General features: G+C 39.7%; 1 protein-coding gene and 1 long non-coding RNA gene across 2 annotated transcripts in view; one reads left to right on the forward strand and one right to left on the reverse strand.

Annotated features, from left to right (window-relative positions):
- LOC149854971 (uncharacterized) overlaps positions 1-7682 on the forward strand; it is a 35447-nt gene extending 27765 nt beyond the window's left edge. The window contains exons 8-10 of the long non-coding RNA XR_016438749.1: positions 1276-1567; positions 4737-4791; positions 6374-7682. This is a non-coding gene — a long non-coding RNA (uncharacterized LOC149854971). The remainder of the gene's footprint in view (positions 1-1275; positions 1568-4736; positions 4792-6373) is intronic.
- Positions 1-15905, reverse strand: part of BAIAP2L1 (BAR/IMD domain containing adaptor protein 2 like 1) — a 61148-nt gene that overhangs the window by 39806 nt on the left and 5437 nt on the right. Inside the window, exons 2-3 of the mRNA XM_090024440.1 lie at positions 12704-12779; positions 2463-2549 (exon numbers count right to left, since the gene is read on the reverse strand). Of these exons, the coding sequence (XP_089880566.1) occupies positions 2463-2549; positions 12704-12779 (163 nt within the window). The remainder of the gene's footprint in view (positions 1-2462; positions 2550-12703; positions 12780-15905) is intronic.

Genomic DNA, 15905 nt, shown 5'->3' on the forward strand with positions numbered 1-15905 from the left:
TTAATGAATGGAGTAACGAACATTGTCAGTGAGGCTAGCCCAAACTAAGCTTTTTTTTTTGGGGGGGGGGGGGGGGGGCACGCACGACTTTCCTTTACTAAAGAAAGGGCAATAAACAGAGTTATTTTTAGTAGTTAGCTCCAGATTACCCAGCGACGTAACTTTGAAAAGAGGGCAAGCCTCCAACTACATGACTTTCTGTAAATATAAAGTTTCTGTGCCTTTTGACCAATTCTTTGAAGGTCAAAGAACTGGTTAGCAAAGGCACAGAAATGCAAAAGGCAGAACTAAGTTTTGTTACCAGTAACTATAATTTTTCCATTTATTTTTATACAACTGCATTCTTGTTATGGTCTATAGCCCAAAATAGAAAGTATACTTTATGTAAGTTACTTGGAAAGGAAAGAAAGAGAATGATTGTTATGAACTATTTGCTTTATGCTGTTTGCTGTTATACCACTCCCACCATTTGTTAGCAAAATGTGAAAAGTCGCACACAATGGCAGCGTTAGAATAAGTCATGAAAAGACAGACAGGCACAAAAAATCCAATCCCCCAGAATAACTTAACTCTTGCCATCTTTTTCCACAGATGTTAAGGAGAAAAAAATTATTACCTCTCACTCTGTTTTAATATGTAGTAATTCAGGGAAAGGCTTTCATTACAGTATAGTTGAAACAAGAGATACTATTAAATGTATAAAAGAACAGAAAACTTTACAAAGTAACTGAGAGACCCCCCCCCCAACAAACTAGTTTCTTTTTGCTGAATTCTGCAGTGATGTCATACTTCTTATTGAAGACACAACCCCAAATATTTCCACAACAGCTGTGTTTTTGTTGATTGAATGTTATAACTTCACTGCTTCCTAAAGGGGAAAATAGGGTATGGTACTAAAACATCAGGTTGTTTGGAAATGTGCCTGAAGTAACAGGGAGTTAGGAAACTTAATTTACTTGTATATTGTTACAGAGTATTGTCACAGATTTTAATCCTTCTTTGAAAGTTTGATGTTACTCTTTCAAAAGACTGACCTTTAAATAGAATATAGTTAATCCTCTTGTACAAACTGAATAACCTTACTGAAGAATGTAACTGAAATTTCTAATGTAAATTTTAATATGGGGATTAGATTTCCAGCTATATGATGGTATGAAATGTTGCAATTAAACAACATATGCTAATATACTTTATCCCAATCATTTATTTCCTAAAATTTCTTAACTTTTATATCTGAAATGAAAATGAAATATAATATTTTTCATTTATATACAGCAAGGATATCAAGATCCAACCCTCAGGCCATATCTGTCCTGTGGACCCACTCATCCAGTCCCTTTGGTTTGAGTTGACCCACATGTTTCTGGAGTGGCCCCAAGTGCAGGGCTCAGGATGTGCATCACATGCAGTGCCCACTCCAGGCAGCTCATGATCCCTACATGTGGTGCCCACTCTGGGACTCATTCTGCACATGACACCCACCCCAGCCAATCTGGAATCTGCTCTGCACGGGTCACCCAACCCACTGGCCTGGTCCAGGACTGTTCTGCATGCTGTGGACATTCAGGTATTTCAATGAACTGCTTTCAATTTACTGGTTGGGAAATGAGTTCCTTTTTACTTCCTGGCAATACCTGAATTCTCTGCTCTCTCTGACTCAACTCCTTCTGCTTCGAAACATTTTTCAGTTGTTTCTTTAATTACCTAGTTGCTCCTATATAAAATATCCCATCAGACAAACTAGAACAGCTAGAAGCCACCTTGCAAGGAAAACACATTTTTGCATGGATGATCACATGAATTCTCTGCAAATCATATTTTATAAAGTCCTGGGATTTGGTCACCCCACTGACCTCCTAGAGACAGCCCTACCAAAAAATATTTTTAACAAGAAGCTCTATTTCAAGAGTGCCTGTGCTTCCAGACAAAGTGAAGAAATAAGGAATATAATTTTTTATTTCCTATTTAAAAGGAAGGAGAGAGGTAGCAAATTTAAGTGCATACTTATGCTACTGATATGTACCGTGAAAAGCAGAAGTGTTTAATTTATGAAATCTGAAATGGATATGTGAAGGCCAGGAGGCGGAGATGGGAGTTTACCCCCAAATTGAAATTGACACTTAGTAAAAATCTGGTGATTCTAAAAAACACGTTTTGCTCTTCAGAACCTTATTGTGAGCCTCACTAGTAAGATTTTGTGAATGTGTGCTGAACATATTGTATATCAAAGCTAATGGTATAAAATACTCCATCCTGTGCAGGGCAATCATCTAAAAATTTCCCTTCAGCATAACAGAGTTTGCTAAGGGGTTCACTTAGCACACAGTCAGCCCCAGGACTCTTTTCAGCCCACCCCTTTTCTGTGAACGTCTAATTAGTTTTGTGAATAATCAACTGAAAAGTAAAAATTAGAAGCATCTTATGCTGAAATTTAATAAAATATGATTTACAGTTTTACTTACCTAATTCTTTAGAAACAGGAGATTCAGTTGCTATATCTCCAATCTTTGCAAGGCCATCATAATATGCTCTTCCAGCAAGTATCATAGCTACACGGAAAAAATAATGCAAAATTTGTACTCATTAAAAACAAAACTGGTTGAAGCATTCAGTTTCTGCAACACTTTCATTGGGACAATTTTTGGATCTGTGGTATGCAGAGAAAGAGTCTCAACACTCTACAACACTCTGGTAAAAGTACTAGCCTGCGAGTGATTCAGGTTCAAATTTCTAATCTGCCTGGGATAAACTGGAATGAAAATCAAGTCAGAGAAGGGACATGAATGTGGATCTCCCAAACTCCAGGATACTAACCACTAGCCTTTGGAGCATGCTGTACAAAAGGCAGTGAATTTTAAACCAGAGATAAAAGCAATAATTTAAATATTTTACCAAGGGAATGCTGCATGATATGTGGAAACTGATTCTACCAACACACTTTTGTAAACATGATAAACACTCTTTAGTATATGGATTTTTATAGACATACTGTGTATTTATTATAATTGGACAGAAGATCAGCAAGATTGTGACAATTCACAGTGCAAAATCTAAAATGCCTGGTGTAGCTCAGTGGAGGGAATGTTAGAAGGGACTGGCAGCAGTGAACCCTAAATCCCACCCCCAGTCCAAGTAAGTGTGAAGGCACTAGTCAGAGAGGAAAGCATATCTGGGCAGATAAAGAATACATGCAAATGAAAGAAAAAAGGGTTTTGCTCCTTGCCTTGAAGAAGCCGGGGCAACAGTTGACTCAACTCATCTGCACACTCTGTCCCCAGTTCAAGGTTTCCCTGGGATTTTCAGGGGCTTTTACCTCATTTGGGCTACCCTGCCTACCAACTTGGTGGAATCGACAAGGAACAGGCTCCCTGTTGGCCTCGTGTTTGTGAGGTTTTTCATTTTTCTTGCAGAATTGGTGAGATGCAGGCATGTTAAAAAGAAACAGGAATGAGAAATCTGTTTGGAGAACACATAATTTGTTGCTAGTGTGGACAAAGGTTAAAGGGTCCATTCCTAAAAAGAAGTCACATTCAGGATTTCACAATGGACCTTGTGCTTCCAAGGTTCCCTTTACTGGGCGAACAGGGTGAGAGGGAGACATTTCAGAAGTGACCTGAAGTGTAGGAGAAGGTGGAAGGATCTATCCTGATGTATGGATTACATAGCGGGAGTTCTGTATTCTGACACTGTACCCACTTAAATGCCTGGTATATGAAAAGCACTGGGAATAACACGCCCCTCTTCTGTGTCCAATTCTCAGCCTACCGGTTAAATTCATCCCCGTTTCTTTCATTTGCCCGTGTGTCTGGATCAAACTTTAGAATAATCACATCTGTATAGTGAAAGAATGAAATAAGATAACTTGAAAGCCTCTTTCTATAACTTTTCAAAATCCTTTCAGAAGAACTTCTAGTCAGAGGGAGGGGAAAATAGCTGAATAACTGAATTGAAACTGGTACTGGCTCCATAGATTCACACATGTCTGTCATTTTAGGACTCTGCAGAAAATCTCAAGCATGACAAAGTGCTCATTTCGATGACTATCACAGCTGGTCACACCAGTTCACACAGGAACATAAAAAAGATCAGCTTAATCTGTAAACAAGGTGACCAAAGAGAACTTTTAAAAAATTGATTATTCCCAATAGGTTGCCATAACTTGAAAATGGAATGAATGGTCTTAATGGAACAAATCCTGCTTCACGCCCCTGGTTACGAACAGTCCCAGAGATAATGCAGATGGAGGCAGGATGTCAGAATGTGATGGTGACTATGGCCCTGCTACTCGTGCTTCCTCTACCCTCTGGGACAAGGGAGAAGAATTTTCTCCTCCTCTTAGACTCTCACAGAGCTCCTTTTATGGACCCTGGCTACTCAGGGTTGGTATTTGGGAGTGGTGGTACAGCCCTTAGAGTAAAATGCTATTACCTTAAACAGGAAGTTATGACAGAACAATTCACAGGCAATTAGGCAGCTATAACAAAACAAAAACAGCAACACCAAAGAGGTGACTGTAAAAAGCAAGAGGTTCTCTAAAATGTTATTAAAAACAAACAAACAAAACCAGTACTAAGAGAGATATCTAAAAATAGTCCTATGAATACTGCAACCAGTGGAAAAATATTTACCATTCCATGGCTAGTCAGTACATCTGAAGCAACCCGCTAATGACATACTTTCTCAGATTTGGATGAACTAAACCCATCTGTCCTATATATTTCATTTTTTTCCCATAGAGAGATACTACAGGAATAAGGCTGTACATTTTGACATACAGATAATGAAACACAGGTAAGCTTTTGTAATTTGTTCTCTCAGCACTCTCTTCAACTAATTCTCCAAGTAGGATCCTCATGGAAAAGTCTTCATTTTGCATATATAATTTTCTGAAATCACATAAATTTTGGGGCTATTAAAAAGCAATAGCATGACACCCATAACTTCCAATTGTGCTAACTACATTTGTCAATTGTACATACATTCTGCTAAACCTTACATGTTATCCTTTTTAATATTTATACAGATGACAGATGGTACCCCCGGAAAGTAATATCTCATGTATTTCCATGTCGTATATGACTTTTAAATAAGATTTAGAAGATGACAATCTGAGTGTTTTCTGCAGCCAGAATAATCATTAGGCTACCAAATATAATTCCAGAACCTTGTAACAACTGATTTTTCTACTTTGACTGGTAAAGAATTCTGGATCTCTCAAATCGTGGGACTTGAAAAATTAAATTCCTGAAAGGTGATTTTCAAGTTAAGGAGACTTATACTAGATAATCAGATTTGGCATTCTTATTTTCATTTTCAACGGGTGCAACTAACGCTCCCGAAGCTATAAGTAAGCTGCTTGAATATAAACATTGTAAAGTCTGTAGTTTAAGATAAGGTTTCTACTTTCTTTGGCAGATCCAAAGAAGATTTGCATTGAGTACTGTCTGTATATATCTGTTTGTCGATCATAAATTTTCTCATTCAGTAATCAGTCTCCTCACAAAAAAGCCTACTTTTATCTATCCAGATCAATGAGTCTTAACCAGGGTGCCACAGCATCCTGGGATGCCTTGAGAGTCTTTCAAGGGTGCTGCAGCATTGTTAGGTTTGCCAACATGATTTACAAGATAAACAAATAGGAATCCATAGTGGTAAAAACATTCTGATCTTTCTGAGTTCTTTGCAACAGAAAAGAAGGCTGTATTATTTTTCCTTAGGTCAAAAGACAAGTGAAAACTAAGAGCTGGCATTTTCCAAGGAGTGCATCGAGTCTAATGAGGGGTGTGTTGGATCTAGAACGGTTGAGAACCACTCATCTAGATCTTCTCTTGTACATAAGAACATGTTAAACCTTGTCTGAAATACAGAATCACCAGAAACTGGACAACCCCCCACCCCCCCTCCTATTAATTTCACATAACTCTTAGTTGCCAAGTCGGTCTTTTTAAAAATAGAACACACTGCAAATCCATTATGTCCTGGAGGAGATTGAGCATGTGCATGTGAAGTGGCAGCCTATTTGAACATCTGTTACAGTACTGTCCCAAAATAGGTAACAAAATGGCTTTATTTCTTTGCCTTTTATGATAGTTTATCCTTCAAATTAGAGCTTAAAAATGGTAATCCTCTTTTCGTATTTAACTTCTCCTACACAATTTGTTGCCAGAAGTGTAGATTCCCATAACAAGACGCACTGTTTCTGTAACCTGAAAGTTGGCATGCTGTAAAATGTCTTCCTCCTCTTAATACCTATGAAGAAAGAATTTCATTCAAAGAGTTTTAATTCAGCTAAACGGCTGTTATTGATGTTATTGATTTTTCTGAAGTTTTGTCAATCAATTTTGCTCAGCCTTTTCTGGTCACTGAATTACAGGAGCAGAACAAACTACCTCCTGCACGCTTTATGGAATAAAGCAACACGTTTAAAGCTCTGAACAGCAGCAGGCTAGTCATACGGTAAGACACAAGGACGGTGCACAAGAACAGGAATTCCCAGAGAAGACACGTGACCAGATTTTAACTGCTTTGAAATCAAGGCAACTTTACATGTTTGTTCACATTTATTACATCCTGGCCGAGTACAAAGGTAGCTTGGTTTCTGGCATTTCAGGAGACATTAAACTCTTAGTATTTCGAAGTAGTGGTGGTTTCAGTTATTCCCTGTTAATGATTTCTTCCTTTGTATCTGGCCCCCACTGTTTAAATCTAATGCAGTTTTGCTGGAATGTAAATGGAAGCATCAGCATCCAAACTAGTGAGGGGCCAACAGCAAGCAACTGCAATGCATGTGCATAAGCCATTTTATACCATGCAAATCTGGCTTTGCCCCATCTGCAAGGCATCTGAAATGCACCTGTATTTCATGAGAGTGTGGAGTAATGGCAGAAATCAATAAGCTATTCTTGCAAATGGTGGTGATTAATATGCTTTGAAGGAATTTGCCTCTAAAGAACTAGGGTTATTTAATGTGAGGAAGAGAAGACCTGGGTCTGGGGCGGGGGGGAACAGGACACTTGATAACAGGTCTTCAAATATCTGAAGAGTAGTTATAGAGAGAATGGAGGTGGGCTTTTCTGTGTGGCTATAAGGGACAGGACGTGGGACAATGGACTTAAAGCTGTAACAGGGAACTTAGGTTGGAGATTAGGAGGAGCTGTCGGTCCATGAGGGTGGTCAAGCATTGGAACAGGCCATCTAGAGAAGTTTTGGAATCTCAGTTTCTGGACATTTTCAAGAGCAGGCTGGATACATGGCAGGGCTGGTTTAGTCAGGGACGATCCTGCCTTCAGTAGGGGACTGAACTAGATGACCTTGTGAGATCCCTTCTAGTCTTACCTTTCCGTGATAATTCCTAGGATAACTTTTACCCCAAAGTACAATCTAAGCAGGCCTTCTCCTTGGAACTTCATGATGCTACTGTTGGACGTACTGGGTAGGGAGTGGGGAGAGAAAACAAAAAGGAAGGGAACCAGCCTGTTATAGGTGGTAGTTCTCTTGGTAAAGGAAAGATCATTTGCTACCCCACAGTTTATCACTGAGGAAATACATCACAAAAGCAGTCTGAGGTACAGGCTTCTGACTTCCTCAGGAAGAGGAGGAACTTCTTGAGTTCAGTTCCCTGTTGCATTATACATGTCTTACTCTTTTCTGTGCCATGCTCCATAGATTTTTGGTGCTCAAACTTCGTGAAGAAATGAAACTACTGTATATTGATACACTGATCATAATGCCAGGCTCCCCCTGCACCAGCAAGTTGAAAGAGGAGTGCTTGAAGATCCAGCCCAGCCCAGCCAGCAATCTACTGCTTGACAGCTGGCTCCTGAGACCCACTGGGGACTCAGACTGGCTTCAGCATGGTCTCATGCCAGGCTGACAATCAACTGATTGTTGACCCTGCCTGGGAGATCCTCAAGTCTGGTTTGAGACTGTCAGCCTGGTGAGGAAAGCCGTAATCACAGCTGATTTAATTATCAAAACCCTGTGCCCCACAGTCCTGGCTAGGCTGCTGCAGATGGGGGAAGTCAGAGGCTCCAGGCAGGGTTGAGGGAGGGACCCAAAATACTTCCTCCACTGGGGACTTTAAAGCACCCAGTAACCTTTGATTTCCTGTGTCAGGCAGCCAAGCCAGAACTGCCGGGTAGAGGGTTTAAAGTCCCTGGCCTGGAAGCTGCATCAGTAGCACTATTCAAAAGCTCTCTGTGTGGGCATGGATAGCTGGGATGATGGGAACTCCCTGGAAGTGGCACCTGCAGCTGGGGAGCAGGGAGCTTCCAGCCCCACAGGTTCCACTTCCACAGGCACCCTGGAAATTTAAAAAAAGCAATTGTCCAGCTGGGGCTCCCAGCTGTATGCCCATTTTTTAAAGGTCTAGGCCACAGTGAGTCTGAGATTGGGAAGACATTCCCTGATGTCAGGCTCATGGCCTCCCTCCCCCTCCATCATCTGCCTTCAAAGATCAGACAGTCACTGAGTCCAGGACCTGATGCTGCCCCTGGCCCAATCCCACTGATCACATAGGGGATGGCTGTGTCCAGGACTCTGGGGTTGCCTTATGTTGGATCCCTAAACTCAACTAAGTGTGGGGATCTGTCATCGGTCAGCCCTAAAATGGCACAGTTTCAATTTAAAGGTGAAATAGAAACAAGCCACAAAGATGTTCCACATTATATGTGGAATATCTTTTAGCCTGTTTGCTATATTATCACACCTTAAGTTGGCTTGATAACAACTTGTGGCCAGTTTCCTATTTATGGTGCTATTAACATCATTGGCAGTCCCCCAACATGAGGATGACAGTCTTCCAGTAAATAGGGAAGTCACTGGCGAGTCCATAGATAACAAAGAGAGCCTATCTGAGATGCACGTTAGACTGTTGACATGGCAAATAGTTACAAGAAAAGATCTTCGTGATATTGGGGCACAGCCTTTTCCCTTTGTTTCTCCTGTCTATCCACTTCCATAGTGAGGTACATTTGCTCAAACTGATCAGTGCTTTGTCATACATCATGGCAACACTAGGGATGATTTAGTGCTCGAGTCTCACAAGTATTGATGTTAATATTGCATTTTTTTCAGAACGGCCTTCAAGGTGTCCTAGAATCTCTTCATTTGCCCACTTCTAGAGCAGTGACCATCCATGAGTTGGGAGTATAAGACCTGTTTTGGGAGCTGGTTGTGAGGCATCCTTATGACATGTTCCGACCAATGGAACTGGTGTTGTACAAACATGGCTTCAATGCTGGTGGTGTTTGCTTGAGCCAGGACACCGGGATTTATTCTTCTAGTTTTCAGTTGCTACAGAAAATTTTCCAAAGACAACACATTAAAGGTATGGCTCCTCATATGCTTGGCCCATAGATAACTTGAATCTGTACATATAAGGGCTGTCAGCAGACTTTTGAATCTCTTTTGCTTTGTCCTTCCACCACTTGTTCTTTCACTCTTCAGTTTTCCTCTGGGTCTTGGGATTAATGTAGCAATAAAAGGCATTTGTACACATGCTTGTTCCACAGTGCTGGGTGCTTTTAAAAGTGCCTAGTACTGTGGCACATGCAGTTGTATAAGTGTCAAAATGCACGAGTGCTGAGGAAATGGTGGCAGTGTGCTTCTGAACTAAAACACATCAAAGATGTTTTAGTTTAAAAATGCACCACTGCCATTTTCTGTGCGCTGATGCACATTTTGCCACTTGTGCAACTGCATGTGGAGCAGTGGAGTGCATTTCACTTGCATAGAGAGCAGACTTGATTAACTGAATTTACTCTGACCTATTGGATCCCTAGTGTATTGTGGGACAAATAGGTATGTGTATAAATGCCTAAACTGGTGATAAAGCCTCCCAAGATTGCAACTTGGACATGGTGCAGGTGACGTGCTACCAATGACCTTCAGAGCAAAGCTTCTTGGAGTGTCGCACCCCTGGTAAAATGACTCACGGTGACAGACTAATAGTGATTAAAAAACAAACAAAAAATGTCCTCAATGGTGGACCAGGCAGATGAAGAAAGAGTACTTCACAACGGGTGCAAAGGTGGATGAAGGCTACAGTGTAACAGAAACTTCAAGCTGTCTGAGTTTCCATCAGATTAAGGTTTCTTCCAGCAAAGTATCATGTGACTGCTGATGTACAGTGGCATCCCCACGTTAGAAAATGACACACGCAGACATCTTCCTTCAGTGGCAAATCCTATGGTGATGGGCACGTGACCACAAGGGCAGGTTCTAGTGATTACTGGAAGCACCTAGTCATGGACCTACACAAGTGGTGACTGTATGATAGTCATGTTGTGTTTGGAACTGAGACAGGTGCAACTTGGCAGATGCAATCATGACTGAACAGGCCTATTTAGAGTCCAATCTACTCACCCCATATTGGAAGGGGGCTAGAAAAGGTGCCCTAAACAGTCTGTCTCATGTCAGCTGACTGGAAAGTTGCATCCAGTGGGATCGTTCTATCTACTATCCAAATCAAACAATTAAGTTTACAACTGGGAAGGTCTGCACTCTCATGGACGGTCATAACAGCAACCAACTAGTATGAAGGATACCACTTATGGCCAGAGATCTGGAATAATTTGATTTCTGTACTTGATGAGACCAGATGTGCAGGAAGGGGACCAGCTTACAGAGGCTGGCAGTGGCCATACTTTTTTTGGATGGGGGGGGGGAGAGAGGCGAGGCGGGGGGGGGGAAGAAAAGCAAAAAGACAGACATATCCACAGGTTTTGCTATCAAGACCAAGACTGTTACACAGATGTCAGAATGTCTGGTTGGCATCAATGAGTATCTCATGACTCGTTGCCTTCAACTGATGAACAGACAACATGCAGCAGTCATTAGTGTGTACACCCTGACCCTTGATGCAGATGACAAAACCCAAAAATTTTATTCTATTCAACCAAGTCCTGTAATCTGTCCCAAAAGAAGATCACAGAATCACAGAAAGTTAGGGTTGGAAGGGACTTCAGGAGGTCACATCTAGTCCAACCCTGCTCAAAGTAGGACCATCCCCAACTAAGATGGGATCATTCTGCTTAGCGATTTCAATGCTACAGTGGACCAGCAATTTGTACAATGGAAAGGAACAGGAAGGGGTGGGGAAAGTCAGTTAAAATAGAACTCTTCTCCTGAGCAAGCATTTGAGATGTGATTTCATCATCATAAACTTCTTATTCCACCAAAGCATCATTTGTTACACTCTGCCCGTTCATATAGCCCCAAAATGACAAAAGAAGTGGCCAAGGATGAGGTTCAATATAGAATATTTGAAAGACCCTGCTAAAAGCAGTCATCTTCAGCAGTGCCTCAGTGAGCAACTCTGACCTTCCTGATGATCTTGGCATCACTGATCAAAAGGACAGCCTCAAAAAGGCATCCATGAGGAATGTGAAGAATATCTATGCTTCTTCACAAATAAACATCAGGACAACTGATTTGATGAAAATAATATGGAAATACAAGCTTTCATTGACAGAAAAAGGAGAGCCTTTAATGCCTGGCAGAATGACATCTACTCCAAACAGGACATCAGCTCCAAACAGAAGCCAAGACATTTATCAGTGCGATTAATCACCCTAATCACATTTTCAGTGTAACATGTACCAGGGCTCTGATTGTCTACACTGTCCAAATACAATCAAGTGATTTGGGGCAGATGGGAGCAGAATTTTCCCTTATGATAAGTTCTCTCAGTACATACAATAAAAAAAAAAAAAAAAAAAAAAAAAAAAGCTTTCTTTTTAATTTAAGATTTTTCTGTGCTTGAACAGGTGAATTGTTTTTCATGGGAAACTTTGTTAGAAAGGTGAAAAGCAAGAGATTTGCTTTGTTAGCCCCAAAGTACCTAGAAAGTATATGACAGCTCCTGTGTGTCAGATTTAAAGGGTTTCATATTCCTTGTCAGTCAATTCTGACTGGTGATAAGATCTGGCATACATTCACCTGCTGAGCAGCAGGTTATTTGCTGTTTGTGACAGCCTCATTTAAACCACTTCATGTTTATGTAAAAGCATATCAGTCTTCTCTTCTAAGCTTCCATAAAGATGCCAGTTCCTCATCATCAGCTGCAATTAAATATTTATTCATATAAAATCAAGTGTACATACAGGATACAGTTTGCTCTTAAGAGCCCATTTTCTGGAACTTAATACGTGCCTACTTCCCCATTGCTTGCTGTACAGAACATGTACACAGTATACCATGGTTACAGAGTGATATTTTATGAACACAGATATAGAAAATTTGGCAGAAGAGGTTCAAGGCTGACTTTTCAAACATGAGTGAGCAACAAACAATGCACAGAACAGGGCTCTTTCAAGCTGGCATGAAAATCTTTTCAAAGAAAACCTGAACATTGCTGTTGCTTGTGTCCAGTGGTGCAGTTTGTAGAAGGGACGCAGTGCAACAGACATCCTGTAATATACAAGGAAACTTCTTTTGTCTCCATCAGGCATTAAACTTCCTGGACCCAACATTTTTATTTGCTAATTCTGATTTTAGCCAGGCTTAAAAATAAAAGATGCTCTCAAATTAAAAATGTAGTTTAAAAAAAGACAAGTCTCACTCATGCAGCTTGTGCTTTGACCAAAATTGTACAAGCAAGTTTAGGCTAGTATATAGCCTCTAGTACCTCGAAATGAGATATGCATTATATAAAACTTTCATTTCCAAATACATGTATGAATATAACATAAGGAAGACTTACCACTGACAGCTTTTTCATAATTTTTCCCCAGGTTTATTAAGTTCCTTAGCCCCGGATTGAACTGTTCCATAACATTCTAATGAAAAGAAAAGTCATGTTATAAAAAAAAGAAAAGTCAGCAATACTGATATTTCAGATGCATGATACTGATCTTTAAAAGCTGCCTTGTAGATGTTTGAATGCTGTAATGGATTTCTCTGAAGGTGAGCATGGGATTAATGTGTGTGTTTAGGGGAGAGGTGGAGAGGGATGAAGGGGAGAAGAGGTGGAAGGAAAATTATCCTCTGCCCTGTGTGGGTAGAACACATCCTATTTCAGTGGAGTACTATCTGCTGAAAATCTGATGCATCTCAAGGTCGTCTTCAGCCTCAGAAATAATCATCGTATATATTTAAGACCAGGAGTCACAGATATGGATATGGAGGGAGTAGGGAGAGTTAAGAATGAAGAGATCTCTTTTCTCCAGTGCTACCTGCATATTTCATATCAAGGTGAGAGAATGCAGGCTCTTGTTCAGAATTTGGATTCTCCTTCCAAAAAAAAGGTTAAAAACTGAAAAGTTTCAGTTTTTGGACTGGCAGCTGCTTAGGAGGATTTAACACTTTCCAGTTAAGAACAATAAAGTAATGGGCTTGGTAAAAGGTCATTTTTGTGCATCACTGCCTGGCATTTAGAGACAGTAGTTCAGGCAATGCTTTAACTTGAAAATTCAGTGCGTTTGATAGCAAATAATTGCTCAAACAAGAAAATAAAAAAAGAAAATGAAAGCTACCAACCTCATTCAAGGAAAGAAAGGGGGAAAGCCGTACCCGCTACTCTTGGTTGCTAATACACTTATTTTAGCTACAGCAAACAACATTTGAAATCCAACAACTCAACACAACTGCCTTTACAACCAGTAAAGTCTGTAAACAGATGAAATGGCAAGGATGGTGAAAAGTAGCTATATAATGCAAGAAAATAGCAACACCATTAAAAAACCCACAAAAACAAAAATCTCCACCTCACGTAGAAGTGAACCCAAGACAAATTATGGTATAGGTTTTCAGTTTCTAAGTTGAGACATGTTAGAGGGCTGAATTTTAGAAAGTGCAATGGCAGTTCCCTGAAAATAAGGTTGATTAATGGGACTCAGAATTGGATATCAAAATTGAGGCATTTAATCACTTTAAAAAGTTGGCTTTAGTGGATTGTTGCTTCAATGATAGGCCTAGGAATTTATATCGTTATGGTTTTGCTGTAATTCATACTGACATCACTTATATTTAAAAAGGAAAAAGAGATTTCATGGTAAACTTCCACTGATGCAAATTGAGAGTTATGCCTGAGCAAGTAGCATAGGATCTATTTATGTTATCCTGAGAGGGGTCATTTTAAAGACTAGCTACAACAGTACACCTCCTATTTCTTCTCCTTCATGTAAAAAATAAAACAGTGAGCCACCGGTAAACGTTTTTGCAATGCTTAGAATTATAAATTTAACATAGTTTTACATACAGTGCAGTCCTTACTGTGCTACTGCAGTGTTAAATCTCAAATGTCATTGCCAAAGAACAATGAAATTTACTGAAACTGCATCACTGAAGAAATTGTGTCATTTTAAAATTGAACAATTAGAAAAGTTTGTGCATCTTACTGTAAAGCTTCATTTTTTCTAGAAGTTCTCTGAGTTAGGTTGAACAGCAGCTGTGAGCAGAGTATTTTATTAATGAAGTATTTTGACTTCAATTTCTATATGCTTGCTACCAGAGTAAGTCCAGTTCTCTTCTACTTAAAAATGACCTATGTTATGACAATCGTATTTCTATACATCTTACTACAAATACAAGGAGCATAAAAATCTGTTCATAGGCAAGCTATTTTATAAAGGGCTTAAAGATTCTGAAGGACTCAGAACAACAACAAAGACAAGACCTTCTAATATGCTCTAGAAACTACACCGTAAATTGCAGCCCTCAACACTGCATTGTAAAGTACTAACAAAAAGAAAAAAAAGAAAAAAAACAGGTTCGTTAGATATCTGTAAGTATGCAAACTCCCTCGTTCATTCGCTATCTTTATGGCCCAACGCACTAGATTTTATATATTGTTCAATAGTTCAAGGTGTTCAAAACAGGTACCTTCTATTGGTAAGGCACAAATACACACAAATACCTGAAATATTTTACCAGTAATACTGGTACCAAACAGATGAAATTATACATATTTTATATATACATACACCAAGAAAAGTAAAAACATTTGATCAGTTGCTTGATAAATGCTTTCAACTTTATCCGGCTGCAAGTTTAAGCTCTATCTATCAGCAAGCCACCACATTAATGTAGATTAGAAGCAACAAGACATATAGATATTGTCTTGCCTTTCCCCTTTCCAGTAATGTGAAATAATTTTATTTAACAGACACACATACGTGCATGTGTGCACCCATGTAATGATAGAATATACTCTTATCTTTGCCCCACAGACTAGGTCCAAATCTCTTATTACTAATTAATATAAGATGAAAATATTGACTTGGCATTGCCTTCTTTTTAACAGGACCATGAAACTTCTTCCCTTGAGCAAGTAATACATAATCAAGAGATCTACATTTAATATTGTTAAATTTCAAACTTTTTCGAGGCATCTAACCTTCAATTTCCAGGTAATAATATTGAAAAATGTGAGATCTGACAACTACAGTGCCATTACTTTAGGACTGCCTTGACACCTTTCAACTTGGCTTTCAAATTGAAAGACTGAACTAGCTTCACTGTTTGTCTCCTTCTGGATGAATAGGAGAAAAAAAAAAGATGGCTTTTGGCCTCTTCCATCAGCAGACTTCAGATTTTATTGATTTACCTACAGATGTTGGTAGATCAACAAGACTGGGAGTATAGTGGGTCCACTAATATACAGAAAATTATCAAGAAGAGTTTTACTACATCATATCTGCCCAGTAAGGCTGCTGAGAAAGTGAATAAGAGAATTTATGCGGCAGTGCTGTAACACAAGCAATTCATAGATATTGTCTCCATAAGACTTAGAAGACTCTGGAAGTCTCCCACCCCATGCAGTGCCACAGAAGATGATTGTTAGCAGCGGTACTATGCACAGTTTTTAGATGTGAAGGTCCAAATATCCCCCTTGGAAAGCCCAGTTCTTGGGAATTTGCTTTTCTGGTTCAACAAATAGCTGACCTTCAAGGTACAGTAGGTTA

This window comes from Crocodylus siamensis, chromosome 12, assembly GCF_052110815.1.
Source record: "Crocodylus siamensis isolate JL-2025a chromosome 12, ASM5211081v1, whole genome shotgun sequence".
Lineage (NCBI taxonomy): Eukaryota > Metazoa > Chordata > Crocodylia > Crocodylidae > Crocodylus > Crocodylus siamensis.